The sequence below is a fragment of the Octodon degus genome, unplaced genomic scaffold (assembly GCF_000260255.1).
Source record: "Octodon degus isolate 3935 unplaced genomic scaffold, OctDeg1.0 scaffold00007, whole genome shotgun sequence".
NCBI classification, from domain to species: domain Eukaryota; kingdom Metazoa; phylum Chordata; class Mammalia; order Rodentia; family Octodontidae; genus Octodon; species Octodon degus.
Window position 1 is genome coordinate 21674020 of NW_004524583.1, and position 27278 is coordinate 21701297.

Sequence of the window (27278 nt, forward strand, 5' to 3'; positions counted from 1 at the left end):
TGTTTCCCACTCTGCCACACACGCCTGTCACTCCATTGCCAGAGTAGCCTGTCTTCACTGTGCTCTACTCAGGGTACCCTCTCTCCTAAGTAATCAAACACTGGTGGCTGCTTAGGCCCAGCTGACTCAAAACAGGGTGGGCCTTGGAAATGCACCTGGCTCACTCATACGGTAAAGATCCAAGAGCTGTTCTTTAGATCTATTAAGCTGAGCTGCTAAATAAGTGCAAAGAAGAAAATAGCTATGAACAAAATAAGCTTTGTTCTTACTTAGGGCCAAGGCCTAAAGTAACTACAAGGTTTATTAAGTTGTTTTACTTTTTAACTCTAATTCTTATTTACAGGAACCTTGGATATTTTCAACCCCATTCACTCAATGAGCCATACAAGCCTGGAGGCACAGCATTCAAAGCTACCCCAAAGCTATAGTAAGCAAAAACAGGCAGTGGCAGGGCTGCTGCGGAGCTCAGATTTCAAAGGCTTCACGGAGCAGGTGCACTCACCTCTGGAGCAATGTAGTCAGGGGTGCCACAGAACGTGGCTGTGGTGACTCCATTACAAATCCCCTCCTTGCACATTCCAAAGTCAGCCAGTTTACAGTGACCTTCGTGGTCCAACAGCACATTGTCCAGCTTCAGATCCCTGAAAGAAACCAACAGCAGCGCTGGCCAGGGCAGCTGGTCCTCAAGTCACCTACCGGGAGAACTGGCTCAAGGGATTGGTGATTGGGCCACTGGGCAGCCACTTGGCATTGCACACACTCCTCAGAAGGAACGGACTTCTCTGGACACAAAAAATCTATATCCCATCTCAGAATTGGCTTTAGGAGTCCTTGATCGTGTGTCACCCCGGATCCATGGCTAACCACACAGAAACACCCAGTCAGCATTTTAGCAGCAAAGGCAGATGTCACCTTTCCAGGCTGCCCAGGTACCTGGTCCCCATAAGAAATCACCAGCCCTTTCCCCACCTTTCCTCTCTGTAGCACCATTCCTGCCCACTGTGGGCACTCACGGAGTGTGTCGTGGCTGGGTATCAGGGTGAGCATCAAGAGAACATGCCATCTCCCTTCCTTCACGCGGAACTCACAATCCACCAGAGATACCCACAGTGCTAGGCTGCAAACGGCATGGGGTCGGGGAGATTTGCTTTACCACTGTGCCGAGCGTAGCATGCTCAATAAAGACCAACTTTCCATGCCTCCCCCACTCGGAAGAGGATCAATTGCTGTATAATTCTAGTGGCGCAATAAAAATTCAAATCAAGCCAGGTGTGGTGGTGTGCGCCTGTAATACTAGCACTGGGGAGTCTGAGGTAGGAGGATCTTTGAGAGTTCCAGACCAGCCTGGGCCACAAAGTGAGTTCCAGGCCATCCTGACTTGCATAGTGAGACTCTGTCTCAAAAAGACAAAAAAGCGCTGGCGAGATAGCTCAGCGGTCTAAAGCGCCTGCTTAGGTAAGCTTAGGCAGGCACAGGGGACCAAAGTTTGATCCCCGGTACCACGTGTCGCACTAGCCCCACCCTCAGGGTAGGCTGAGCTGGCAAAAAAAAAAGTAAGACTCGATATGTTTTACTGCATAACCTCAAAAAGACAAAAAATATAAATCAAATAGTGTGAAAGAAACACAGCAACAACGCCTTCCACAGGAGGAAAGGCGTAGTAACAGAAATTGAGCCAGTCTGAAGGAATGAGTCTGTCTCCCAGGCAGAGAAGAGGGTAGACAAGGTCGCTGTGGCCCACCAGAGAGGTGCCCACAGGCAGGTGGGGCAGTGGATGGGGGGTGGCACTCAGGGACATGCAGGGCTGTGAAGAATCCCAGGGCTAGTAGGAAAGGGAGGGCTTTCTCTCTGGGAAGGGTCGGAAGGCCACACCAAGGAATTTGAATATTTCAGTATTAAGCAAAAGAAAAGCTCTGCAAGTCAGGAAGTAACAGCTTCCCAGGGGGACAGGAAGAGACCAGCTAGAGGGAGCTGGAACAGTCCAGGGAGATGTGGAGGCCTGAACCAGGCAGTGACAAATGGAGCAGCAGGTAGGGGTCAGAGGGGACAGGAAGCAGCACGTCCAAGAACACTCAACCAGCGGTGAGGCTTGATGGCCATGCTGGATGGCCAGGGAGAGGCAGTGGGACGGCCGCTCCTGGCAGGGGACAGACACGAGCGAACAGGGTCTTCTGAATGTCCCCCATGTGCACAGAAGGCCTCGGAGAGTGTGTGGAGCCCAGGACAAAAAGCCCCCCTACTCAGAGCAAACCCACTGGAAGGAAGAGAATTTCCAGTAAATGTGTTCAGTAAAAGCCCTCTGAGCCGGCAAGTACATAGCTGCGCACGACACAAGGCGTGTGCAGAAGGTGGCCGTGTCCTCTGAAAACCATGCCTGTGTGACCCAAGCTTTGAGCCCCCAGCTCCTCTCCAGCCTGCTCCAGAGGGAGGTGAGGGGCTGCCACCACTGTGCAATGAGCCGGGGAGGGGCCAGCCACCAGGGAGCAAGCCAGCCCAGCCAAGGGCTGCCTGGGCTGCGGGCTCGGGAGAAGCAGCGTGCCCTTGTGGGGCGACGTCATGGTGCCCACTGATCAGTGGGGCCTCACACTCACAGGGGACTTTGCTCTGCTTCCCCATCCCAGGCTGAGAATGAAAGGCCTGTTGACCTGCAGGGCCCCAGGGAAGCTGGGCTCCATCCAGCCCATATCCCCTTTCGGCTGAGGAGGGAGGTGACGACAGAAGTGGCGTGACCAGTTCCCACACCAGGCCCCGTGACTTGCTGTAGCCTGGCTGTGCAGGTCTTAGACAGTGGTCACTGGAAAGCACCCAGGAATGAAAATGAAGCCCCGTTTTCCAGGAATGCCCAATATGTGTGGTAAACAGATGTGGCAGAACCTTCTCAGCACAGGCCTTCTCTGTACTCTTCTGTCTGTGGCAGCAGCCGCCTGGAGTCAGGGTCACGAGATCTCAGCACAGGGGGCCTCACTGCCTCCAAACCAGATCTAGTCCAGTCCCCAAAGCAGAGACTAATCCTGCGGCATGCCCAAGTCTCCTGCCCAAATGGCCCACTGTACTCTGTGGCTCAAAGGCTGTGGATGCTGCTTCCCCCCCTGCCCTGTGCTCTCCACACCATGAACACAAGGCTCTTGGACCCTGAGAAGTGAGAGTCACAGCAACATGGGTGTAGGTGCAAGTGAGAGGATGTGGTCACGCCGCAGCAGGGAGGCCACTGCCAGGCACACGGACTCGCAACTTCTTCCACAAGTGGCTTCTCACTCAGGAGCCCCTGGTAGTGCCCACTCACCTGGCTCTCATGAGACAGGGCTGCCCGTGGTCCTTGAGCTGTGAGGCTGGCTCGACGGACAACAAGTTTCAGCCCAGCGTGCCAGGCCTATGCGGGCCTGAGCATGAAGACCTTTCCCTTGCATTTCTGAACAAGGTTATTGAGTTTCTGGATTCTCCCGAAGCCGTTATACCTGCCGAGGTCTTTGCAAGGAGCTTCTTAGGTGACAGAAGCAAGTGCTAACAGAGCCCCACAACGGTCTGAAGAGCTGATCATGATTGCTCAAGAGGACTTGTGACTAAAGCCCAGGTAAGAGGTCTGATTGCTCATTACTCAGCTGCTCCCAGGAGAGCCAGCGTCGCTCAGGGAGAGGAGAGTGCTTTGTAATCAGTTTGTTGGTCACAATCCCCTCTGCACAGAGCAGGTTGAGAGCACAGCTCTCAGGAGGCACAGCTGAGAGGCCCAGGAGCAAGGCTCATCCTGGCCACAAGATGCCTGAGGCCGCAGGGCAGGGCAGGCACCTGAAAGTCCACTTTTCAGTCTAATTTTAGGCACGTTAGAACTGTGCATGCCCCGAGGGAAACACCCTAGTGGGTTACACGGCAGGCACAAGAATCCCACAGTGGGATCCCAAGAAGATTCAACGAAGAGTACGATGCACAGGAGCTCTGTGCTCAGCCGCACCTCGGGAGTCCATCCCACCAGTTCAGGACAGACAGGCCCCAGGAGCACTGTGCTCATGGCCCTTGGAGAGCAGCCCTGCACAGGCGTCCAGACCTGGCTGTCATCCACCCGTCTGCCCCCTTGACAGTGACTTGGCCTCCCTGCTTCCTGCTCCAGCCTGAAAGAAGAGAGGAGGAAGGGTTACGACAGAGCCCACTGCAGTTGCTCTGGCCAGTTCAGAGCATGACTTACTTTTAAGACAAGGAAGTCCCATGAACCTCATAGGGACCCTTGCTCCAAAGCAAGTAGGCTTACAAATAGCTAAGCGTTTTTGTGCCTTGAGATAGCTACCAGAGGGAAAATAAGACTACTGAAATGCAAGTGCACATTTTCTTCTTTAGTGAAGCTGGAGAAAGGAAACTGACACAGAGAGGTCCAAAACAGGGGCCAGAAGACCAAGCAATCCCCTCCCACTGCTGGCTCAAGAGTCTAAATACAAAAGCCAAACCTGGAGAGGGTCAATCAACAAATCTAAAGGTCACTGAGCCATGCACAGCCACAGTCAGCTTCCACAGTAAAGGTAAGTACCACCTTTATATTGAAAGGAAAAAAAAAAAGCAAAAGGGAAAAAATAAAAGTCACTCCCTGACTCCTGACTCTAACATGAAATGTGCAGAGGTCAGATTTTGGCTTTGGGGCTCTCCAACCGCATATGCCAACGTATAAGTCAGCAGCCAGATTTAACAAGGCTCCACAGTGAAGATTACAAGTTCATACAGGGCAGAGGCTTAGATGCTAAAATGCCAAAGACACAATTACAGCTCGCCAGTCATTAGCTCACTGAGCACTGGTATTTAATAGCTAGCACTTTTGTCATGCCAGCGAAGAAGGGTAGGGACGGAGTTATTTTATCCTCTGTTGCCTGAAAGGTACATTGTTCTTGCTGGGTAATCAGGGTTACTTAAAATGCCTACAGTAGTTTCAGAGGGAACTGCCAAGAGGATGAAGACAAAGAGGATTCAGAAATTGGATTTATTTTCTTTCCACCCTGCGTTGTCCTGGCAGTAATGAATCAGAATGGAGGGATTCTTTCTGCTCGGATCCCTGGGATCAGCTGCCCTTCCCAGGGAAGCAGAGGACAGCGAGTTAGGGCGAGCGGGCTCCTTAGATGAGAAATAGGGGTCTGTGCACATCCACTACTATTTTAATGTATTTTCTTACTTTATAGCACAGAAGATTCCAAACCCACATGAAAGTATGGAGACCAGCCTGACAACTCTCAGCTGGTCTCACGGCACCAGCAGCTCGGCGCAAGCCCGACCCTGTTTTCTCCGTTCGTCACCTCACTCTCTTCCTGAGCCAGGCTTTTTTCATACTATCTTGAAGGAATCCAAAAGATGAAATCCTCTCATCTATAAATATTTTACCTGAATCCAAAATATAGTGATTTTTTAAAATAAGAAACAACTTTTTTTGGTTCTTTTTGTGGTACTGGGGATTGAACTCAGAGCCTTGTGCTTGCCAGGCAAGTGCTTATTCTACTAAGCCATCTCCCTGGCCCAGTAAAACACAACTTTGATGCAAGTTATAAAATAGTATACAACTCTCAGTGCATTGCTTTTTGCTTGCTCTGTATTTGGGGTGCGCGTGCGTGTGTGCGTGTGTTTTCAGGGAATCTAATAAAAGCTTCTCTGGGTGATACTTATGGTGTCATCAGTAGCTAACATATACTAAATGTGTGCCAAATGCTAAGTGCTTTATCTATTTGATCTTATCCTCCAAATAACCTTTTGAAGTTAGGATGGACTTGAAGTTTAACAGCTAACCAAGGGTAAGGGCAGGATTTGAACTCCATACTGCTGGTTATGGGGCTTGGCCCCACAAGTCACTTGCCTCAGAACACTCTCTTCTGCATGCTAGGAACACTAGCAGTTCTCCTGGTGAAATACTTCCTGAGAAGACTTTACTCATTGAAACAAGAACCACCTGGAAAAAACAGTAAAGACTGCAAGAATGCAGAGGGTGTTGTATGTACATCACTGAAAAGCGTAACCTGAATTCTGTCAGCAAACAAAAAGCAAAGCCCTTCATCTGGCAAGGTGTGAGGGCAGCAGCTGTGAGCAAGAGCCGAGTGGGAGAGTCCAGTGGAGACTGAGTCTTCAGTCCAAAGGCAAAGAGAAACCATGGAAAGAAAGCCTTACACGGAAAGGCCTGGCACAGGGTTTCTGGTTCTGCAAGCATCCGGCTGCAACACAGAAGATGGGTTGGAGGGACTGAGAGTGAATGTTAATCAGCTGAGATGCTACTGGAATGTCAAAATGATAAATAATGGCAGCTTAGGTCAGGGTGCAGAAACCATGAGATTGCATAATGGAAAGATGCAAGGCCAAAGAGAGGAGGTGTCTTGAAGATTCTGGCTCCTGGAATTTATTTGGAACACACTGAGTTACTTTTTGGGCTTGTAAGTGAAGATATTTATTAGCAAGTGAGGATGTATAATGGGCAGCTAAATCCACACGGCTGGGTGTCAGAGCAAACGCTGGGCTGGAAACACAAATTTAAGTTATTACCTGGGTGTGGATGAGTTCACCTGAGGAGAAGTAAGAGATGAGAAAGCAAACACCTGAAAGTAACACTGGTGTGCAGGAGAGCAGAGGGCCGGGATCTGGTCCACTCTCTGCCTGCAGGAGGCCACCACAGGCTATGGGGTAAAAGGATCAGAAAATGTCACCCCTCCCCACTGCGCATCAGCCTAGGCACTCTAGATTGAGCTCTAGGTCTTGCTACGTGATGCTCTTGTGAATGTAAGCCTCCGTATTTTATTCCACAGAGATGTTTACTGCTGCATCATACATGAGAAAACACTTTAGAAACAAATTATGTATTAATAGCAGAATGCCTAAATAAATTAGTGTTTTCATGACAGAATTTTATGAACGCTGGCACAATCTGTAGGGATTCTTTTTTAGTGCTGAACTTTATGTCTTCTGAAAATTTTCTTTCTGATCATAAAAGTTGTATTTTCATTTAAAAAGTCAATCATTCTAAAAAATTAAGGAGAAACTGATGAGTTCATATTCTTCCAGTCTTCTCACTTTCATGCTCTACTAAAAGGATATTACAATGTAACTTGTTTTTCTCACTTAGACAACATCTTGGCCTATTTTTACATGTGGTGGAGCTACTTCGTTCTTGGCAGCACACAATTCCATTATCACAATGCACCAGAACCTAGCTAGTCTCCTCTCCTCAAACACTGGGTTCTGAATTTTGTTCAAGTTCAGACAGTGGAGCTATGGATACTGTCTGCACACCTGTAGAGTGTCCATTTGGGACAAAAACTTTGCAGTGGAAACGCTGTATCGAAGACCACAAATATTTAAATATATATGTAATGGCCACTTGCATTTTTTGGCCTATTTACATTTTACCCATTTTCAAATTTATTGTTACGATGCTTCTTCCACATTAAAGACCATAATAATTGGGCTACACCGGAGGTCAATGCTATTGTCCAGACTGCTGCCAGTCCTGTTTATGGTAGCTTTCCCATGTTTGTGCAATCAAGTCTGTCCACTTTTCATTTATATGTTGGGTCCCCTGGCTTACTCATAGGCAGATACAACTGTGAGCGAAAGAACAAAATGCTAAGGTGCAGCCTCCTCTAAACTAGTTGTAAGGAAGGGAGATAAAGACGAGGAGGAAAGCACGCGCAGAGAGAGAAGGGCCAGCTGCGTCTGCTTCTAACTGATATGCTCACAGAGGAGCTTCACGTTCTTATTTTCTCAATTTCTTTACAGGAATCAGGCATTATTTTGTTAACCAGAAACAAATCACTAAGACACACATTTATATATTCTGACTTTAACCTTCTTATTTGTTTTCTGTATCATTTAAGGCCTTAATTTCCAAGGAAGATGTTTGAGGAAGTGACTGGTAGGAATGATAAGAATTTCATCTTGAACTAAGACTGCAAAGGAATGCTGAGAACAGGATCAGCTTGCTTGTTCGGAGAAGCTATGTATTTGTGAACTCAGAATTCTGAACCTGCGGCCATTCACTCATTTTTCCAACGCTGCAATCATCTAGCACCTACTGTATACATAATTGTTGCAAACAGTGTTTGTATTTCCAACAGCACCACCACGCATCTCTGCTGTCTAAACCAACTCAATGAAAATGAGGCTCTGCTAAAGAGAAAGAGAGAGACAGAGACAGAGACACACACACACAGAGAGAGAGAGAGAGAGAGAGAGAGAGAAAGAGAGAGAGAGAGAGAGCGAGAGAGCGCCTAACTGCTAAATAAGTCTTCCTGCCGTTTCTTCCCATGGAATGACATATCATTTGGTAGTTTAGGGGACTGATCTATTGAGAATCTGCTTGAGAAGATATTTATAAGAGCTTCATATTCATCATTATGAGGTTGAATGCAAAATTCCTCATTTTCTAAAGACTGAAGGAAGCGGGCAAAGTAACTTCCAACCCAGCTCCAAGGCAGTTTTCCGCCTATCCTCTCATTCCAGAAGCTTCCAACAACTCTGTGGGATGGGAAGTTATAAAAGTGACTTCTGTGCGAATCGGTTATTCCAACCCCCTCACAATGGCCAAAGACCCCCAGACCAGTCCCACAGACCAGGTAAAGGTCTCCATCCGCTTGGGGTGTCTGATACCCCAACACTCCAGCAGCACGTTCCCATTCTCACCACTGTGCACACAGGGGGACCAATTCAAAACTGAGCAGAGAGACCAGGAGATTCTCCCTCACCTTTTCTCAGGACAAGAAAGAACATACCGAAAAAGCGCTCTCTGACTCTGGAGAAAGACAGGAAGAAATGAGTTTCACTGACATCTACAGTACACAAACCTTAACTTCCTAGGATCAACGAATAAATGAGCTATCAGGCTGACAGTTGAGACTGAGAATTCTTTTTTTAAAATATCGTTCCACATGGCCTACATCAGCTTCTACCAGGAGGGCTAAGATTCTCTGGCTGAAGCAGCACACATTTACTCAGAAGCTTCTTACAGTACTTGCATTCTGTACTTGCCAAGAAAGCCTCTCGCCCACTCTTCTTGCCAAGCTGCTTCTTACATGGTGTCTAGCTGCATCCAGCTTGCAGCTGTGCTCAGCAAAGACAGAGGACTTCAGACAAAGATGCCAGATGATGGGCCTGCGGGTGGGGCTAGGGGTGACCTGACCACTGGGCCTCATACTGACAGTAGAGAGGGTTCTGGGGCTGACAGCACACTTGGTTTGCTAGTCCAGCAGGGATAAACTGGGCAGGCAGTGTTCTCAGGCTCCAGCACACAGACGGCCAAGGACGGCAAGGCCACAGGAAACCCCCTGCTTGGATGGCTTTGCTTCCTGGCCACAGAAATTTAACAAAGACACAAAGGTTCTTTTATAGCCAGTCCTCCAAGGGCAAGCGCAGAAACAGGACTAAAGAACTATGAGTGATTCTGAAAGCCTGCAAGCTGGGGATGGGATAGGTGTGGAGGACCTTCTTACTGGCTGGCAGGTCCATGAGCATGACAGGAGGAATGATTCCATGGGGAGGGACTCAGAAGGTGGCTTCCTGCTTAACAATAAATAAGATATTAATCAGAACTAGGGATATCTGTGCAGCAGAGATGACCAGGGCCACAGAGAATAGATGGATCCTGCCAGGTTTATGCTAATGGGTCTATGGAATGGCATGAGACTAAGAAATGTTGGAGGCCACACAGCTCTAGGTAAATGCCAGTATTTGTTGGCATTATTATTGTTGTTGTTAGATAATCAATACTGTGGTTTTTCTCCTCAGCAAGATAAGCCCCACAACTAGGCTGTCTATACAAAAACCCAGAGTAGATGTACTATGAATAAAGCTAGAGATTCAATGTCCAACACTAGGACTGTGGTTAATAAAACTGCATTTTACGACTTTGTTCCTCTATAGTAACCATATTACTACTTATATGTATCCTAAAACATCATGCTGTAAACCTCAAAGGCTAAAAGATACAGCTTATCTTAGAACACACATAAAGCACAGGGTAGTGGGACCTGTTAGTCCGTCTATCCGCGGCTGGTGCCTCTCCTAGAAATGCAGGGCTGCTCTTACCAAGGGGCATAGACCCTGTCAGTGCTGAGGCTGCTTCCCTGAACACTTTCGCCTGGAAGCAAATAGGAACAGCCTTGCTTTCCCAGAACCAGAAGTTCTCTTTGGCTTGGGAGAACAGGCCGAGCAGTTGTGCCAGCCTGCTGCCCAGAAGTGTGGTCTTGTATGGAGTGAAGAGGGATGGGAGCGCTCTTTGGAGGAGGTGGTTGGGCATGCTTTACGACGGGAAGGAGGGCAGTTTATAGGACCAGCCTCGGGCGGGATGTGCAGGCTGTTCTTGGCAAGGGCTCAACCCAAATCTTCACCAGCATTAGCAATGCCTTATGCAATAACAGGAAGGCCGGGAGGCACCCCCGACTTGAACCTGAACCATGGCCACTGCAGCAGGCCTCATCTGGTTACCTGTTGTCCCCATCAGAGATTAAACCTGAGCCCTCTGAACACAAGGCTTTGAATAGCCCAAGATGAACTTAGAGTTCAGAGCCACACCCAAGTGCTTGGAATTAAATACATACCACACATTTAATTCTGGATTACAGGCAGTATTCCTTTGTTCTCTAATTGTGTTTTAAATAAAAAGCTCTATTTACCCTAATCTGATTACAGATTCCAAGATCAGGCTTGGAAATAGTTCTCTTGGTCACCTCCAGAGTACTAACTGTAGGCTGAACACAAGGCAGTGACACTTCCCTGCGCCTCTTTTTAGGGAACTTTACTGATTTCCTACTAATTTTGGGCTCATTTGAGAGCAAACTGCAAAAGACACTAGACTTTTCCTAAGAAATTCCCGTTCGGAGGCCTTGCTAATGCTTTGTGAGCAGCTGCTCTGTCCCCAGCCCCTGATTTTATACCCAAACAGCCCAGTTTTCCCAAAACGACAATTTCATTGTTCATTCTTAAATATCTGAGTATTTATACGTTGGGACACCATCCAAAGAATGTTTCCAATTTTGTCATAGTATTCTTCCTAATAAAAGCAACCTATTAAATGATTAATATGAGTCCTCTCAACTTCCTAAGATCTGCAAAATAAACAATTCACAAATCAGAGGAAAAAATATTTCTAAACCTATGTGCCTTATTTTTAGTTTAAAACGTACCACCCAATTTGTAAACAAACGCAGGAGAATGAACAGGCCTTTTTGAGAAGCTGCAAAGGTCTTTCCCCACCAAATGCTGGGTTAATTTCGGCCCAGTGATCATCTTGGTGTGGCTGCCTTGCACAGGCTTTCAACTTTCTTTATGGAAACATCAGAGTTCCAAGGTGACAGATTTGAATCCAAAGAGTCGCCAACCCTGTGTCCCACTCCTTGAGTGACTCTTACAGCATCATCAGATGTCTGGGTATGCACGATGTGTGTAAGCAAAGACATTTCACAGTGATAAAGTTCAATGTACCAGAATACCGGGGCATCCTTCTCAGGTGCTAGGGAGCTATGGGCCACAGGAATGACTGACCTGGTAGCAAAGCCAGAATGACGAATGCTGGGGACGGAACACATCCAACGCTTGGCCAGCAAAGCAGTACACCGCACATAGCCAGGCAGGCCAAGGGGAAACTGCAACTGACCTCACAGGAAGCCCCATTTGCCTCCCTCACGCTGCAATCTTGGGGAAGTCACACAACTAATCTGTCTGGTTTCTCAGAGGCAAAAACAGTGTAAAGGTAGGAGAGCAAATTTGGGAGCCGGACTGTCAGTTTGAGTGTTGTCTAGGTGTCTATTAGGTGCAAGATATTGGGCAACTTGCTTATGCATTATAAGTTACATAATGCGAACTGCTTAAAATAGTGTCTGGAATGCATTAGGCGCTACAGATGCCATAGACAGCACTTCCTCACCACCACTGACAACAGCAACAGCTAGCAAAAAAGAGGTAATATCCACATGGCTTGTTACGATTTTTATCAATATCAAAATAGGTAACTATACTTTCATAAATTTTTTTTTTTTTAAGTATTTGGTACAGGGTCTGCAGGGTCTACAGGGTCTCACTACATAGATCTGACTCGGAGTGATTCTCTTGTTTTTGGTCTCCCAAGCACTGGAATTACAGGCGCATGCCACCCGCCCAGTCTCAATCACTGTCTCAGCCAGTGCCCTGGGGTCCGGGTCGATATGGCACACCGAGGATCAAGCCCCAGCTGCTGGGCTCTGCCTAAGCAGGCACATTAGTCTGCTGAGCTATCTGGCTGGCCCTACATTCATAAATTTGATTTCATAACAAATTGTAGATAACTACTATAAACTGTTGCATTGGGGGTCAAATTACAGTATTAAGTGATGTGTCAGCTTATAAACTGCCCTCTGGGTAGCAGAGCCAGGAGCCAAAGTGGGTTGGTTATGAAAGGTGCAACACCTTGTCTACTTCAGCCATCTTTTTAAAGATAAAACTCTGCAGCACTGAAAAAGGAAGCAAGATCTCTGCTCAGCATCAGCGGCCAGAGCATGCAGTGCAGAGTCTGGTTTCAGCTAAGGCTTTTGCCCAGTTCATCCTGGACTGTCTAATGCCAGCTTGGCCACTATGAGATGACGCATTCTTTAGGGAGAATAAGTTGAAGATGGATGGGGAAGTCACTGCAGCTAGCTGGTACCCAATACCACTGTGGCTGGAGAACTTCATCTCCATCTTGGAGAACCGAAATTCTCAAGAAAACACAAATCCCCCAGAAGTGAAACAGTATTTGTACTTTGCAGTGTGATCAAACAAAATCCAATTGTCCGGCCAGTCTATCAGCCACCTTCTCCCCGCTTCCTTCTTTGGGGCAAAAGCCCAACAGCAGATACTAGGTTGACACACTGAAAGGAACAATAACCCCAAATCCTGCAAAGCCAACTGTGGAAATGATGCTGTCAATCATTCGCCGCTGTGAACAATGCTGTGATAAGTGAAGGTGTCTTTGGGCATGTCCAAGTTACTGATTTTTTAAGCATGTGTTGTCACACTCACAAAAAAACCAATCAACTCTAAGTGCTAGGCTTACATTTGAGAAGTTTTATCAATGTCACTTCACTGGTGTTTGAATGTTTTGATTTTTGTAAGGGGAATAAACTCAAGACCTTCACATTGAGGTATGCCCCCAGGTATTTATTTTATTTTATTTTCCTGCTAAGTTACCCAGGCCGGGCTCCAACTTACAATCTTCCTGCCTCGGCCTCCCAGAGTGCTAGGATCATAGGTGTGTGCCATTGAATCTGGCTATGTCTTTATTAGACGAAGCCAACAAAGATCGTAGGGATCTGAGGAAGGGGCAGGGAGAAAGCACACAAATTCCAAAATCCTACTCTAGGCTATTAGGAGTCTCGTTTTACCTCCAGAAATGCAGTGTCTGTGATGAGAGATGCCTCACTGTCTTGACTTCTTTATATTTTGTGGCTCTCTTCACCACTCCGCAGTGTTTTTCTGTCAGCCTTCAACAGCAACCTCCTCTCTGGACACGTGGAGCAGGCGTGATCTGAGACCCCAGAGAGGCTGGGCTGCAGAAGACCTGCAGGGACTATCGGGAAGCTGAGGGATTTGGCTTGTGCTGAGCTTCCAGACCTATCACAGAGCTGCCATTGCCCATGGGGTTCCCTGCTTTGGGGGCAGCCTAAAACCAGAGTCGCAGAATCCTCTAGCTCTGGATACACTTTCAAGTCTACCCACTACAGGCCTTAGTTCTTTAAGACCAGTCATGAACCAAACCTGTCTCAAGAAAGACCAGAAAGGACAATCTTCACTGCTTGATGACTGCCTGTTCAAGTCTGGTTTATAGGTTAAAAACTACCTTTGTTCCTTTAAAGAAGATCATTAAAATTCCATCAAGTGAATAAACAGGATTGACATGGATTTAACTGGTTACTACAGGGCACTGTGAGCTCTCTGGAGTGGATTCTGTCAAGGGAGTGACAAGGGACAGAGGGTAAAGAAGAGCCAACTAGTTTGGCAGCAGGGTGAACTCAAATCTTATGAAAACTGTTCCTTCTTTTTTTGCAGGGACAGAACTGGTGAGGGTCAGGAAGTGGTAGACAAACTGGAATGCTATGGCTCCTTGGTACGGTGTCTAGCAAGGGACAAGAACATGCTCTGCCAGAAAACGGATGGTCTGGCTCCCATTCTATTGCATCTCTGGGCCTTGGTTTCCTGTCTGATGATGAGATGGGAACAGATGCCGTTCACTCCCTACTTCACACATCTGGCCAATCCCTAAGAACAGACAGTTACGCCTAGGGAAAGTCAGAACTGAGGGTCTTCTCCCTGCTGCTCTGCCCACCTTCTGAAAGCACCATTGTTTCTCACCTCTGCCTCAACCCTTCCCTATGAAGGCACCACCATTTTCGCCTAACACAGTTTTGACTTTGTCCTTGGATTCTTGAGGCTGTAAGTGGCTCCGGTGGGGCTTTAGGGCCAATACTGGGCCACCATCAGCCTGGCTCCTGCTCTAGTCTGTCTTCTTGCCTACAGAAGCTCCAAGGTGTACCACTTGCAGCCTCCCACAGAGCTGGGGGCCCTTCACATGTTGTCCTCAGCTGGGAGCAGTCCCACTCCAAGTGCGGTCCATGGACTGTCTTCTGCTAATCCTAGCCCTAGCCCTTGCCCGAGCCCTACTGGACAGCACTTTTGCATCTTGTGAATCTGATAATAAAAAAATTGGGCTTCTGTCTTATATGTCTGAGATTTTTTTTTTTTAGTAATTTGATTATATTTTATGGAAAGTATTAGTGCTGAATGGATTACACCCCTGCTGAGTTAACACTATACATAGCTGGAGGAAGGCTGGCTTTACCCTTCTTCCTATTTCTTGCCTGGGCTGACTACTTCCATTTTAACGCACGCTCCTCCATCTGTGACGCCTTCTCCATCCCTTCTAGGCCAAGCCTGGCACCTCACTCTGCATTCCCAAGGACCCCAGTGTGTAACAGGACACAGGTATTTATGGCAGACACTGTCTTTGCGACACTTATTTCAGTTCTCTCACCCACAAACAAGGTGGCTTGCACAGTACCGAGTGGACAATGAAATGCCGGCCTAACTAAGCAAGAGCTAGCTTCCCTTCCCTCGATGTCGGCAGAGCTCCTTGTAGCCACACACCCGCGAGGGGCGTCTGTCCCACAACACTGCCACTGAGTTGTGTGCACGGTGGATGCTGAGAGGATGACGAAGAGATGAAGAGAACACTTCCTGCATCTTGTATTAAGTCTCCTCTGCCACCCGTCCGATTGCACTGTCTTTTCTGGCTTTTAATCTGGTCCCACAGCTAATCTAAGGCAATTGGGCTTGTAGGTACAACAGCCAGTGACTCACGCTTGTGCTTGGTGATCAGCCACCCTTACAGCAATGTAGCATTATAAACCATACAAGACAAGTTGCTCCTGTACATCTTGGCTAAAATTAAAAGGTCATTTCAAGAAAACAAAGAATGATGAGATCCCCAAAGTCTTTTACCTGGTTGAAAAACTCATTAGAGGTATTTTCTGTTAGGTATTTCATAGAAAATTCCAATGCCAGAAGCTATGGAATATTATATAGGAAAACATTTGAAAGCTTACAAAAATCTTTAAAGCCCAAACCAAAGAACACAGTTCCCATCATATGGAGTTAATTTATTTTTTAAAGCTGCTAAATCAAAAAATTCCTTAGGCATCAGGTGGTTCCCTGCATTTTTAAGGACAACTCCAATGCCCTGATCTCTGGGGTTCTCTTTCTAGATTTTTCCTTCTGAGGCTGCAGAATAACTCTTCCCCTCTCTCTGCTTCACAGCTCCTTCTTTAAAGAGGTCATATGATCACTAGCCCATTTCCAAGATGTTGTGGTAAGATATTAAGTCTGGGCCCAAGAGCTCCCCCAGGACTTCTGTTCCACAAAGGAGCCAGGCTTACTTAAGATTTGAAAAAAGAAAGAAAGAGAAAAAGGAGGAGAAGGAGAAGAAACCAGCCTAATGTACTTTTCTGGAAGGCAGAGGCAGGAGGATCGCTAGTTTGTGTGCAGCCTGGGCAGTGTAGCCAGACCTTGTCTTAAAACAAAACTTAAAAGCGCTGGGGGTGAAGCTCGTGCAAAGGGCCTGACCAGTCTCCTGTACTGAAGGTGAGGTGAGGATGTAGCTGTGTGTGCAGGCCCTGGGTTCAACCCCTGGTACCACCACCCCTCAAAAAAATTATAGAGAGCAAGTCAGTCAGGACAAGTGACTTGAGAGGAAATTCTATTATTCATTCAAATTAAGAAACAGAAAACCAATGGGAAAAAATATATCAAGATCTAAAAAAACGCCTATTATTTTGAAAGCAAAACATTCCAACTGACTGACTTAGGAAGTGAATGAGCAGCTATGTTTGCTTGCGCTCAGACGAAGCCCATTTCACTGTCACAGTCGCTGGAGCGGCTGTGTGGCGCCGACACAGACATGAACCTGGAGTTTCTGATCTGGGTCATGTGGCGCACTCCTGACCAGGAAGGTGGTGCTGTCCCTCCCCCTGTAACTTTCCACCGATACAATGTGTTGCAAGTGCCAGGAGGCAAGAGGGACGGCTTTGCGTGGGCAGAGAACCCTGTGCCAAGGCGTGGCACGAGCTTTCTCTTCTACGAGCAGCATCCCTGCTGTTTCACCAGCCCACAGGGCGGAGGCCGGGAGCCTCCAAGCCACAGTTCTGGGGATGTCTTTTCTTTCTTATGAAGTTCAGGAGGCAAAAGGTTTCCTCTACCCTGTCTAGCACTCAGAGGGCAAGGTCAGGGCCACTCAAGAGCTTCTCCCTGCTGTGGCATGGGAGCGGCCCCCAGTGACTCAGCTGGCCAGAGCCAGTGACGGGTGAGTAGCTGGGCGGGTGCCCTATGCCAGGTGCAGAAGTCAGGCCTTTATCTCCTCACTGTCCCCAGAGGACATTCTGGGCAGCCCTGGGGAGAAGGCAGCCCTGGACAGTGGCCACCCGGCAGCACAGGTGCTCAGGAGCACAGCCACCAGTGTGGTGGCTCCACGTGTGCCCCAGAGGGAGGCAGCTAATGGCCTGAGCTGGCATCAAGGGAAATGCGCTGGGGCTATGAAGAGGGAGCACCACAGGGCTGGGCGAGCCAGGCCCACCTGGGCAGGGCCGGGCAAGGGCGGTGAATTTTCTGGCAGATTCGAGGCAACTGAGAATAATCTTGCTCCACTCTGACCACCTTCTAACCAAACGGTCCTCTGCAGACTCCTCCTCCTCCTCCTCCTCCACCCTCAGGGAGAATGGGTGGTTCCCAGGGCCCTGCGTGGGCTAGGTTTGCTCAAAGCGCCCCTACCAGACCAGATGGCACTTCTGCACAGATGAGAAAAAGGTGCCATTCTTGAGATGTGTGACTGCCATCTGCCAGAAAACGCCTGGTCACAGGGCCCAGCTGCCCAGCTGTGGACCAGTGCTCTGCTCTGTCCTCTCCCACGCTCCAGAAGCCCCTGTGCTCAAGTGCTGCCCTGACAGTCAGGAGTCTTCACAATTCCTCACAAAGGGATGTTCTCCTTTCATGACCCATCCCTACGTTCTCTACCTGCCTGGATTTCCCAACTTCACTGTGACTCAAGAGCTACACGTCCACCCTGACGCTCCTCTCTAGAGACCCAGACTGATATTTTGAAGTGCTTTGTGGGCACAATTTCCAGGGATGTTTCAACCTCTCAAACACAAAAGAAACAAAACTACACTCTGCCTGGCTCCTGTCTTCACTCAGTGGCAGCTTGGAGTTCTCTGCTGGAAACCCCGGGGCCATCTCTCACAACTGCTCCTTGGCCTCTCCTCTCCTGCAGCAGGTCCCTCAGCTTCCTGTCCTCTGTGCCACACCCAGTTCTGCTCTTTCTCTCCCCACTGCTCAGGCTGTGACTGCTTCTGTCTGATCTACAACATCTCCTACTCGAACCTCTCAGTGCTCTCCTCCCCTCCAGTCCCGGGTACCGTGAGTCACAGGAGTCCTCAGCTCTTCATGAGAGGACCTTCTCCTTTACTGCCCCATCCCTGTGCTCGCTACCCGCCTGGACCGCCCTACTTTACTGTGGACAGAAAACTTCCACGCTCTGCCAGGCGGGCTCCAATGCCACCTCTCCTCCCACCCTCTCCATCAAAGCGGACGCCAGCCTTTTCTGCGTTCTCGTCTCACTCATTTCACATTTAAGCCCTTCTGGGCTTCCACTGTCAATGTACGTGTGACTCGAACTCTCCGCAGACTAAGTCCTCGAGTACAAGCACCTTGTCTTATCTACCCTTTCACCTTCGGAGGCCAACGCAGTGCACAGCAGGTGCCCAGGTACTCTGCACTTGGTAAGTGCATGCAAGTTTCCGTCATGGCCAGGCTCGCGGTGGCTTGCCCATGGCCCAGCCTGCGTTTGTGCAAAGGTCCATCTAAACAAGGGCTAGTGAGTGCACCGCAGTATGCCAGGAATGGGGGAGGTCACCGACCAAACCACATGAGCACTGCTGAGCCACAAGCACATACTGACGCTGTAAGTCACAACTTGCACCAACCGCAGTTCCTGGAAACCGCAAGCTCTGGCACTTGGGGGAGGGCCAGCAGGACTGAGGGCTCCTTCTAAGTTTGGTCTGCCTCTGCAGACAGCAGATGCAGTACTGGGACAGCCCACCTCCTATGCTAAGAATGCATCCGGGGCCGGCCGGGGACAGAGAGTACCCTAGCGTGCACACGTCCTGGGTTCAGTCCTCAATACCAGAAAACAAAATAAAAAGCAAAAACACAAGAGGAGTGTCATGCATTACAGGAAAATCAGAATAAAGCTTACCTCAGGAAACATGAAAACATGCGTGGGAATCCATAGAGAAAAATATGAGATGTCTGTATACCTAGTTAGTAGTACTGTCCTGAGAAAATAACAAGAACCAACCTCTGTCTCTGAGTTCTGACTGATTAGAAAGTGTCCTCCTGCTCTGCTCAAGATTATAGACTCATCTGCAATACACAGCCTCCCTGACAAGATAGGCTCCCCACCTTATCAGCATTGCATTTTTGCTCTGCAGAGGGGGCCAGCATAGCCACTCATATCAGAGAGCAGATTCCCTGGGTACTGGGGTAGACACAAATCACAACACAAATCTGTGGCGCTAAGAGGTAGGGAGGCAGACTGACTGCTCCTCCGATGCCAGGGAAAGGCCGGTGTCCTGCACACACCGCTGTTCCACACGGCCTCCTCCTACAGCACACAGACTCCACACCCACAAAGGGACATGCTTTCGAACCCACAAAGGGACGTGTTTTCGAATCCTGCTGACCACACAGTTACCTTCGATTCTCTCGATGTCTCCAGGACAGCCCTAATAATGGTGGGAACCAAGCGCCCCTTATCACTGGGTCTGGAGAGGAAAACTGCTCATTGCTACCTAAGGAGGAACAGAACTTCAGCCCCTCTGCTTCCCCGGTTCTAAGATCTTTGCCTACTTTGTCCCCTTGAATGCCTCTGAGACAGGGAAGTGCTTTAAAACAAATGACAAGAAACACTCGCCATCTGCCTATACTGTCATTTTGAATAAATAAAATGCCAACAGCATTTTGTAATTTACAGTCTCTTGCAATCAAGGAAGTAACAGTTGTTCCTAATACATATTCATTTCGTCAACTACTGTGTTGAAGTTGGGGAAACCAAAAGGAGAGAGCTTTAACAACTTTTTATTGGGGTATGACTGACATACAAAGGGCTTTAGATATTATATACAACTTAGTGTGTTTGGAGATAAGCATATGCCTACAAAATCATCACCATAACCAATGAAATAAACTTATTCACCATCCTCAAAAATTTCTTCCTTTTTTCCTCTTTGTGGTAACGATGTACCTCGATTCTTTCAAGTGTACCAGACAGAGCTGTCAAATCCTAGGCAATAAGCTTCTAGAACATACCTAACTTACGGAACTGAAACTTCGCAAGCTTTGGTCGACACTCCCCATTTTTCCCTCCTTCTACTCTCTGGCATCCACTGTTCTGCTCTCTGCTCCTCTGAAATTGACATTTTAGACCCCATCTTCCTGTACCTGGCTTATTTCACTCTGTGTAGCGTCCCCCAGGCCCATCTACAAGGTCATGAATCGTGGAATTTCTCTTTAAAGCCCTGGTAACACTCCACAGCAGACATTCTTCATCCCTCTGTCGATGGGACTTTTAAGTTGTTTCTATTTTTGGTAACTGTGAGTTCTGCTGCAGTGAACACGGAGATACCGATGTGTCACCCCACTTGATTACTTGAGCTTGGGTGGCTTATAAAGGAGCAACGTACACTGAGCTCTTGGTTCTAGAGGCTGAAAGTCCAACACTGAATGGACAAACCTGGCAAGTAATAGGGCAAGAAAGCAGGGAGGCAAGTGTTATGTGCAAAAGTAGAAAACACGTGGGGTGGCTTCACGTTAGCACAACCCGGCTCCTGGGGAATGGTACTCACCGCTTTGAGCCCATCATCTCTTCAAAGTCAACCCCTTTAAGATCCAAGGTTCAACCTCAGTTTTGGAAGGGATAAATCACATCCAAGACAAACTGGCCGGCCTCTCTTCGAGATCCGGACTTCCGTCTCTCTGGACCACACCCCAAAGTAGGACTGCTGGGCAACTTGGTAGGTCTACTGGGGGTTGAAACCAGGGTCTGCAGGGGGTGAGGGGTGGGCCAATGCCCCATTGATCATAGGGGATTAATGTATGTTAAGCATCACATAAAAGAAATAAAACACAGGACTCAGAGGAAAGGCAATTTCCACCGATGCTTTAGAAACTAAGGCAGAGGGGTTGGGGAGATGGCTCAGTGGAAAAAGTGCTTCCCTGGCAAGCTCAAGGGCCTGAGTTCAATCCCTGGTTCTGCCAAAAAATAAAAAATAAAAATAAAAAAAGAAACTAAGGCAGAAACTGATGCTAGAAAAACAATTTTAAAATAGTTTATTAACTAAAACTTAAATTTACAGTCTACAAAAGAGTATCTCATGAAAAGAGAATGATGGGGCTCCCCCGCTACAGAAGGTCCCACTCATGCGGTAATAATGCCTTATCCCTGTGGGCTCTGATCTCAACAGGAAGAAGGTAGGATACAGATTCCTGGCACAGGGTAAACCTGAATGTCCCGCCCAAGATGGGGCGCTTAGAGTGAAAGGAGATACTTGAGGTCACAGGAGCATAGCAGGGCCTCTCCGGCAGCCCTCCACGCAGTGGGCTCACCTGCCTCTTCCCCATAGGGTTCCTCTAAGCTTATTCAGGGTTGGAGTCGCTTCTTGAATTCTTCTGTAGGACACGTTTGTTGTTTTGTTTTCAAATTTCCTGGTATTTTTTTAAAAATACAGACAAATGATCTGCACTTAAACATTGTGGTTATGTGCTGGCTCCCAGTAAGCATAGCTATTTGTAAGGGATTCACCACAACTATACTCTATACAGAAGTAAAACTGTACACAGAAATGACTGACAAGACAGTGACAATTTGGACACGACCACTTTACAACAGAAAGTGGAGTCTGAGATTATTTATAACCACACCAGCCTTTCTAGGGGCTGAATACTACCAGCATAAGGGCACACCATGACCACAAGACATCTTTTCATACTTTCCAATAGTTTTAGAGCCCAACTTGCTCTTGACAAATACAATTTTTATGTCCATTCAATCGAAGAGTCTCTTACAAGCTTTTTGGGCCTATTCATTTGCAGGTAGGCAGGAGAAACTGTAGCCAGGTTCTTCTATCACATGTTTACACAGGATGCCCCATCTTCATATACTGTCCAATTTCTTCAAGAGAAACAGAGTGACTCACAGCGGGGCTACATACATGAGGAAGTTCTGTACGGAGGAAATCCCATCCTCGCGCATCTTCCATTTCATCTCTTCAGGCTCCAGCTTCAGTGCGAGGCCCTTGATCCGAAACATCTTCACTCAGCAGCAGCACCTTCCAGCCACTGAGCCTTGCTCTCTGATCTTCAGGGGTGACACGTTTATTCTTGATCGGCTTCCTCTCATCATGAACTCTGGTAAGAGCTTGTGTCTTGGAAATTAGCCCTATGGACAGTACCTAGAGCTTCTGATAAGTTTTCAGATCTAGGTAACTCAAAACACAAAACGCAGAAGCTGAGGAGCCACCCCCAGAACCCGAAAATAAAGCACACACCATGCAGCATGGGCCATACATCTCGGACACTGCTTCAAGTGGCCACGAGCCCTCGACTTTCCTAATTCTTCTTGTGAAAACAGAACATAAATATACACAGCAGGTACGGCTCTGAAGAGAGCACGGGGAAGCAAAGTGCTGTGGAAGACACTGCTTCCTTGGGCAGCACCCAGCTTCCCTGGCCATAAAACACTTCAATTTTTCCCAATATTGCTGCCAAAGCTAAAATGCCAAGAAACACTGGGAACCTAGCCTGTGATTATATACACTTCATACTTTACAGGAATCAGCTGTGGAAAACAGAGTTTTACTTCTTACATGGCAGTGGAACAGAAGGGCAACTCAGGCTCCCTGAACGCCCGGAGCACTCGCACTGGGAGAGACAAAGACCCCACAGATTCCACCCCTGGCGGCCGCCTCCCCAGCCTACTCTTCCCTGGCCTAGGCGGTGGACTGTGCCTCGCTCTTTTTTTTTTTTTTAACTTCACTTTTGTTTTTCTTTAGCCTTATGAATTACTCAATCAGATTCTTACAAGGAAAAACTCAGCAGCACGCACATAAATCGGCCCCACAGCAGCTCAGCTTCAGCCTCAGATGTGCGGGAACCCGCCTGCCTGCAGCACAGCACAGCACACAGAGCTCCAGCGTCCTCGGGCCAACACCGCGTGCCCCTCCTCAGACACTCCTACAGTGTCCAAATTGTCAGTGTGCTTTTGTCAACATTTTACTAGTTTTTAAAATTAATTTCATGGCTACAGTGTGTCCTCCTTAATTCCATCCTTCATGAAGAAGTTTAAAAAAAAAAGTCCTCCCTGCTTTCTTTCCTTCTTATTATGACTCAGCACTCAGGAAAGGCTGACAATGACAAGAGCTCTTCTTTACAGGGTGCATTCCAGGACTGGGCATCACCTGCTTCCTTTATTCTCCACTCAGTATCATTTCTTTTCTTTTTTCTTTTTTTGAAGTACTGGGGATTGAACTCAGGACCTTGTGCTTGCCAGGCAAATGCTTATTCTAATGAACTATCTCCTTGGCCCCTTGTCTCATTTCTTTGTTAAAGGAGCAGTAAAGTTCTCAGCTGGTAGAGTCAAGACTTTTACGTTTAGATTTCATACTCTCTCTGGCTTCAACCACAAAACTTGGGGACAGGAGCTGCCTCGGACCCTCCTACAGAGTATTTGGTCCCAGGCCTTACAGAAGTTTTAAAAAATGCTCAGGTGAGTGAGCAAGCCACTCCTGATGATGCGGGAAGCCCCCAACCACGGCAGCAGTACTGGCTGCTGGTCTTCAATCCACTCAGACATACAGTGGACGCCACTGCTCCACTGTAGTACTGGGACAGGTTTCTCTTTGTAGAAGCTTCTTCCAGCTACTCTATGTCATTGCCTTACACTTTTATAAGCCTGCGGTATGATCTGCAAAACCGCCACAGTCTGTCAACAGGAGATGGCAGAATCCTTACAGCACTGGATCCTCACCTCCTGGCCCCTCTGAGGAACGAAGAGGTGGCTTACCACTACACTTCCTTCTGGGTTAGGCTGCATGTCTCTCAAGACTTAGGAAAAGTCTTTAGAGTTGTTCAAGCACGTGACACAGCATCACGTGTTTTTCAACAGTAAATACATTAAGTTCAGTGCATGTATCAGGAAGAGCCCGTATCTAGAAAGACAGGCAAGAAGCTGCCCCAAGGAAAAAGAGTTAGGGGGCTGGGGTCAGATGCTTCAGGAGGGTTTAACTTTTACTGCAATCATTGAGAGTAGCTACAAATTGTATTTGGATTACATGTGCATATTAACTTATGCATTAAATTAAAAAGACGTTTTTTAGTCCAAATAGACACCCCTCTTTTACCCAACTTCCTGCCACTTAGCTCCCCTCACACGAACTCCCCCCTGACGAGCTCTGTCCCTGTGTTAGAAATAAGATGGAAATGGTGACAAGCACTACCATGCTCTGCTCCAGACGTTGAGAGTCACGGAGATCCTTGGTCGGGGGACTTGTGACCATGTACTCTGTCTTCCTGTCACTCACAAATGCAGAAAGGGACGAAATTCACCTGAGATCCACACACACGGAGCCTCTGAGCACCCTGTTTGGGGTCATGTCATACGAAGCCTCTGGATCCAGATTCCACATCAACAATGTGCGATTAAACACTGTGCTATGTGAACTGTGGACACCACAATATATATTAATTTAGTCAACCAACCCCTAGTTAAGCCAGAGTTGATTTTATAAGAGAAGAAGGTAACAAATTAAAGATAATGTAATGATGCAGGTGACTGATGACCGAATGCTCAGAAATCAGCGATTGGAAAACATTCAGGAGGAGCAGTGGCATATAACAGCTGACAGCATATCTTTGTTTTTCAAATAAACTAGATTAAGAGGCCCAAATTCCCTTCAAATTCTCAGTTGAGAAGGCTTCTTATAGAAGAGCATATTTTTTCAGCTTACTCCTTAAAGGTAGCTCACAACCCATAAATGGAAGCTACTGAGAGAGAATGTTTAAGACAACATAAATAAAATCAATTCTAGGGCCACAGACTGCTGAAGTGGAGGAAACAAGTTCCTTTCCGTTTAAATATAGAAAAACTGTCTACTTGGCAAGATGTTAAATATGCATACACTGGAAGAGGAAGGTACGTGATTTTGAATTCTTCCAACCTCATCACCCTAGAATTTTCTCAGTGGGACAAAACAAATTTTAATGCAGGTACCAAGAATGTTCTAGAACAGGGACTCTACAGTGAAAGGACAGGTTTGGACAGGGACTCTATGTCCCTCTTCACACTGTCTGCCCCACTTACCCACCTCTGGAACCAGACTGCCAGGAACACGGTTCTTCAAGGAGGGGGGCATTTTTCCCCTCAGGTGTTAGCTACTAACCGCCTCCTTGCAACTGAATCCTGAAATTCACCCTGTATGTGTATTTCTGTCAAATGGTCACAGGGCCCTGCAGCAATGTGTATTTTTATTTAGCAAGTTTAATGAAAAAAACTACTTCCGTACACATGCTATATCAAAAGATAAACTATGCTGCTGCCTCCAGCTCAGCTATTTCTCCAGTCCAATGTACATAGTAGGATGTAGGAGACAGATTTGGTCTCACAACACCTGAAAACAAAGCTCTGAGACTGACACACATGGTTCAATGAACCAAAAGCATGAGGCATCTTGGGCTGCCCCTCTATCATCCTGCCAGTCAGTCTGCAGGCGCTCAGCCCCAGCAGGTGCTGTCCTTGCGCCAAAACCAAACCCAGGCAGACCCCGTGCATGGAGCTGAGCCACAGCAAAGCACCTTGTGGATGCAGAGAACACACAAAATGACCGGAGAGCTGGATGACTACTATGCTCTCAGCACTTGCACCTCACCAAAAGCTGCGGCTGAAGTCCTAGTGACCCTGGGAGGTGGGGTCTGTGGGCAACAATTATAATTAAATGAGCCTGTGTGGGTGGGGCCCAATGACAGGACTTGTATTCTTACAGTAAGAATCACCAGAGAGCTCCCTGACCAGGCCACCATGGGGACAGAGCAAAAAGGGCCTCGCAAGCAGGAAGTGGGCGCATGCCAGGAGCCAAGTCACGCAGCCCGGAGAATGCCAGCCTCCTCTAGAATGGAAACACAGTTCTGTTGTTCAAGGCATCAGAGCACGGTCCAAGTCATGGCAGCCCGTGGTATGGGACAGTGACTGCGGGATTTCCACAGAACTGGAATTCAGACAGGGAGCAGTCACTCAGAGCTTGACAGAACCTGACTGGCACCAAAGCAGGTCACCTATTTTTGATGTTATCATGTTGAAAAACACAGCATCCCATTCATGAGATCCTTTTCTGCAATACTATTTTTACTTATTAAAATAACAAGGTTTAGTCAAGGTGGTACACTTAAGAGGCATTAAAAGTAAAGTACAAACCGCCCAGACTGTCCACATTCAGACTCGCACACTGTTGCCCACCGGACGTCTGTCATCCTGGAAGTGTCACCTGTGCGGATGGTGCCGTCACCAAGGAGGCTTCCTCAGAACGCTGCTTCCGCCACAGCCACTGTTCCATAATTCACGGGAAGAACTCTTATCCTGTCGTACTCACAAGACGCGGCTGAACTGTGACTTCACTTTCAGGAGCATCTACAGTCTCAATGTGGACACCCACATCCTGTCCTCTCAGGAAGAGTCACTGGATGCCAGAGAGGGTGGCTAGAGAGTAACTCAAAGGAGTACCAGGAAGCTTTCTGGGCGATGGAGACATTCTGATTACACAGCTGTGTACATGTCAGAGTTATCAAACTGCGCTCTTAAGATCTACGAGAAGTTTGAAACTGGGCATGGAGGTGCACACCTATAATCCCAGCACTAGGGAGGCTGAGATAGGAGGATCTCTATGAGTCTGAACTGCATAGCAAGACCCTGTATAAAAAAAAATAATAAATAAATAAATAAATAAGACCTCCAAGAAGTGAACTGGAAGGGTGACACCTGTCACCGGAACATGTATACTTGACGGCTTCTTCCAGCAGCAGCAGCAAATGGCATGGTCAAAGTGAACATTACTGCCTCGTTGGGCATGGACCACATACCAATTAGAATTAGATCACTGCTGAGGTTCCTCAGATACGGACGACCGAGCTAACGGAACTGGAAGAGGTCAGCATTGCTTTGAGAAAAGAAGTGCCCAAATCTGCTACAGACCCCATGGGCCTGGGCCACCGCGTGCCAGAGAAATCATAGCACAGCCTCTCAAATTCGTGGGCAGTATGGATCGTTTTCAAAGAATGGTTGAAGACACAGCGCTGAACAAATCTTTTCCTATGAAATAACTTACAACTGTAAGCAAACATATTATTTCTATAGTAGGTGAATTACTTACATTACCATCATAAAAATCCAAAATTTAAAAATTATTACAAAAAAATTATTACAGAATTAGAACTAAAATTTGAAAAACACTACAATAAGCTCCCAACTTACATAAGAGTTCTGTTCTGGGAAAATATTTGAAAGAGGTTCATTCATAATCCGACAAAGCGAGTGTTGCACAAGTCCTGTACAGCACCCCTGTGAAAGTTCACAACTCAAATGTTTGCAAGTCAGAGACTTACTCTGATGACACACAAACATTCCTTTCAGCTGATCAGAGAAAGTTCTCAGAAGGCTTTATTCTAAAAAAAACACT

General features: G+C 47.4%; 1 protein-coding gene and 1 pseudogene across 1 annotated transcript in view; both read right to left on the reverse strand.

Annotated features, from left to right (window-relative positions):
- The window catches only part of Prkch (protein kinase C eta), a 207347-nt gene that overhangs the window by 19071 nt on the left and 160998 nt on the right, over positions 1-27278 (reverse strand). Inside the window, exons 11-13 of the mRNA XM_004624806.3 lie at positions 499-641; positions 364-390; positions 164-186 (exon numbers count right to left, since the gene is read on the reverse strand). Of these exons, the coding sequence (XP_004624863.1) occupies positions 164-186; positions 364-390; positions 499-641 (193 nt within the window). The remainder of the gene's footprint in view (positions 1-163; positions 187-363; positions 391-498; positions 642-27278) is intronic.
- On the reverse strand, positions 21636-21865 carry LOC101578030 (annotated as a pseudogene).